The sequence below is a fragment of the Trichinella spiralis genome (assembly GCF_000181795.1).
Source record: "Trichinella spiralis strain ISS 195 chromosome Unknown Scfld4894, whole genome shotgun sequence".
NCBI classification, from domain to species: Eukaryota; Metazoa; Nematoda; class Enoplea; order Trichinellida; family Trichinellidae; genus Trichinella; species Trichinella spiralis.
Genome location: NW_003531833.1, coordinates 1 through 1,136, shown reverse-complemented (window position 1 = coordinate 1,136; position 1,136 = coordinate 1). Strand labels below are relative to the sequence as shown.

Below are 1,136 nucleotides of genomic sequence, written 5' to 3'. Positions count from 1 at the left end.
GAAGAAGCCACAATTTAACGCTTGTATCGAACAAGTGTTTTTTCCTTTCAACACTTTCGCCAACAATCACTGACAAAGCACTTCCCCTGAAAAAATCAAATAGAAACAAACTAATTAATTAAAATAGAAATGAAAAAGTCAACAACGAACCAGCTACCGCCACCGACTATGGCCACTTTGTGTACCATCGCAAGATTAGGAGGACTAAATGGAAAAAGTTGAATGAATGAATAAATAAATAAATAAATAAACAAATGTTCAACAAAATTTGTGCAAGCGAATCAACAAGAAAGAATTCAAAAAAGTTGAAAACAATCAACCAACGCGCCAACTGGGAAACTTGATGATAATTAGAAGACAAGCGATCAAAGACAACTGCCCAGAAACGAGCTGAAGCTGAAGCCGAGGAAGCAACTAGTCAACAACAACAACAACAGCTGTCGAGCTTATTATAAAATTGACGAAAGCAGTTGCACAATATATACAGAAATTTAAATTTCAATCAAACTATTTTTCAAACAAAGTTATCGTTGTTGTTGTTGTTGTTGTTAACACTTGTCACTGGCGACATAAACAACCATCGGAAACAATAAACAATTTGTACAAATGATGTCGTTGTCACCAAAAACTGCCAATTGACCCTCAAACCGGTGTCGTCGATTAGCGCACTGAGCTTCCACTCGTACTTTGTAAACAATTTGTTGACAAGTCAACGACACCCCTTCAAACTAAAATTAAATAAACGACTAAAAATAGCAACAAACGCCGATGCTGTTGAATGACTTTTCAATAAAATCGAAACCAATTCGAGACGTAAATTGATGTAAAATTTCACGGCCTGGGTCCAGAAAATTATGACGACCGACACTTTCTCTGGTGGATCTATTCTGCCGATGCTGTGGTCGTCAATTGAAGGAGACCCTATCGAAGTGACCATCACTTGACGGCAAACTGATCATGACAATTGTCTTGTGACCACTTGCTTCGTCACGACCAGTCATAGATGCATACATCATGTGTTTTCTGTCTAAAGAACAAAGATTGATTGTCCGAAAGACTCACTACTTCTCACCGGTGCAGACATTTATTGACAATTATCTACATCACACCTACCCGTGCTTTTCTAAAGTTCAACA

The 1,136-nt window shown here is 37.8% G+C and overlaps 1 protein-coding gene across 1 annotated transcript; it reads right to left on the bottom strand.

Annotated features, from left to right (window-relative positions):
• Positions 1–47: 47 nt before the first annotated feature.
• Tsp_15583 (conserved hypothetical protein) lies at positions 48–1,001 on the bottom strand. Its single transcript, XM_003367068.1, has 5 exons — positions 921–1,001; positions 765–887; positions 556–728; positions 147–204; positions 48–86 (listed from the first exon to the last, which is right to left on the bottom strand). The coding sequence occupies exons 1-5, from the start codon at positions 999–1,001 to the stop codon at positions 48–50; spliced, it is 474 nt and encodes a 157-aa protein (XP_003367116.1).
• Positions 1,002–1,136: the final 135 nt, after the last annotated feature.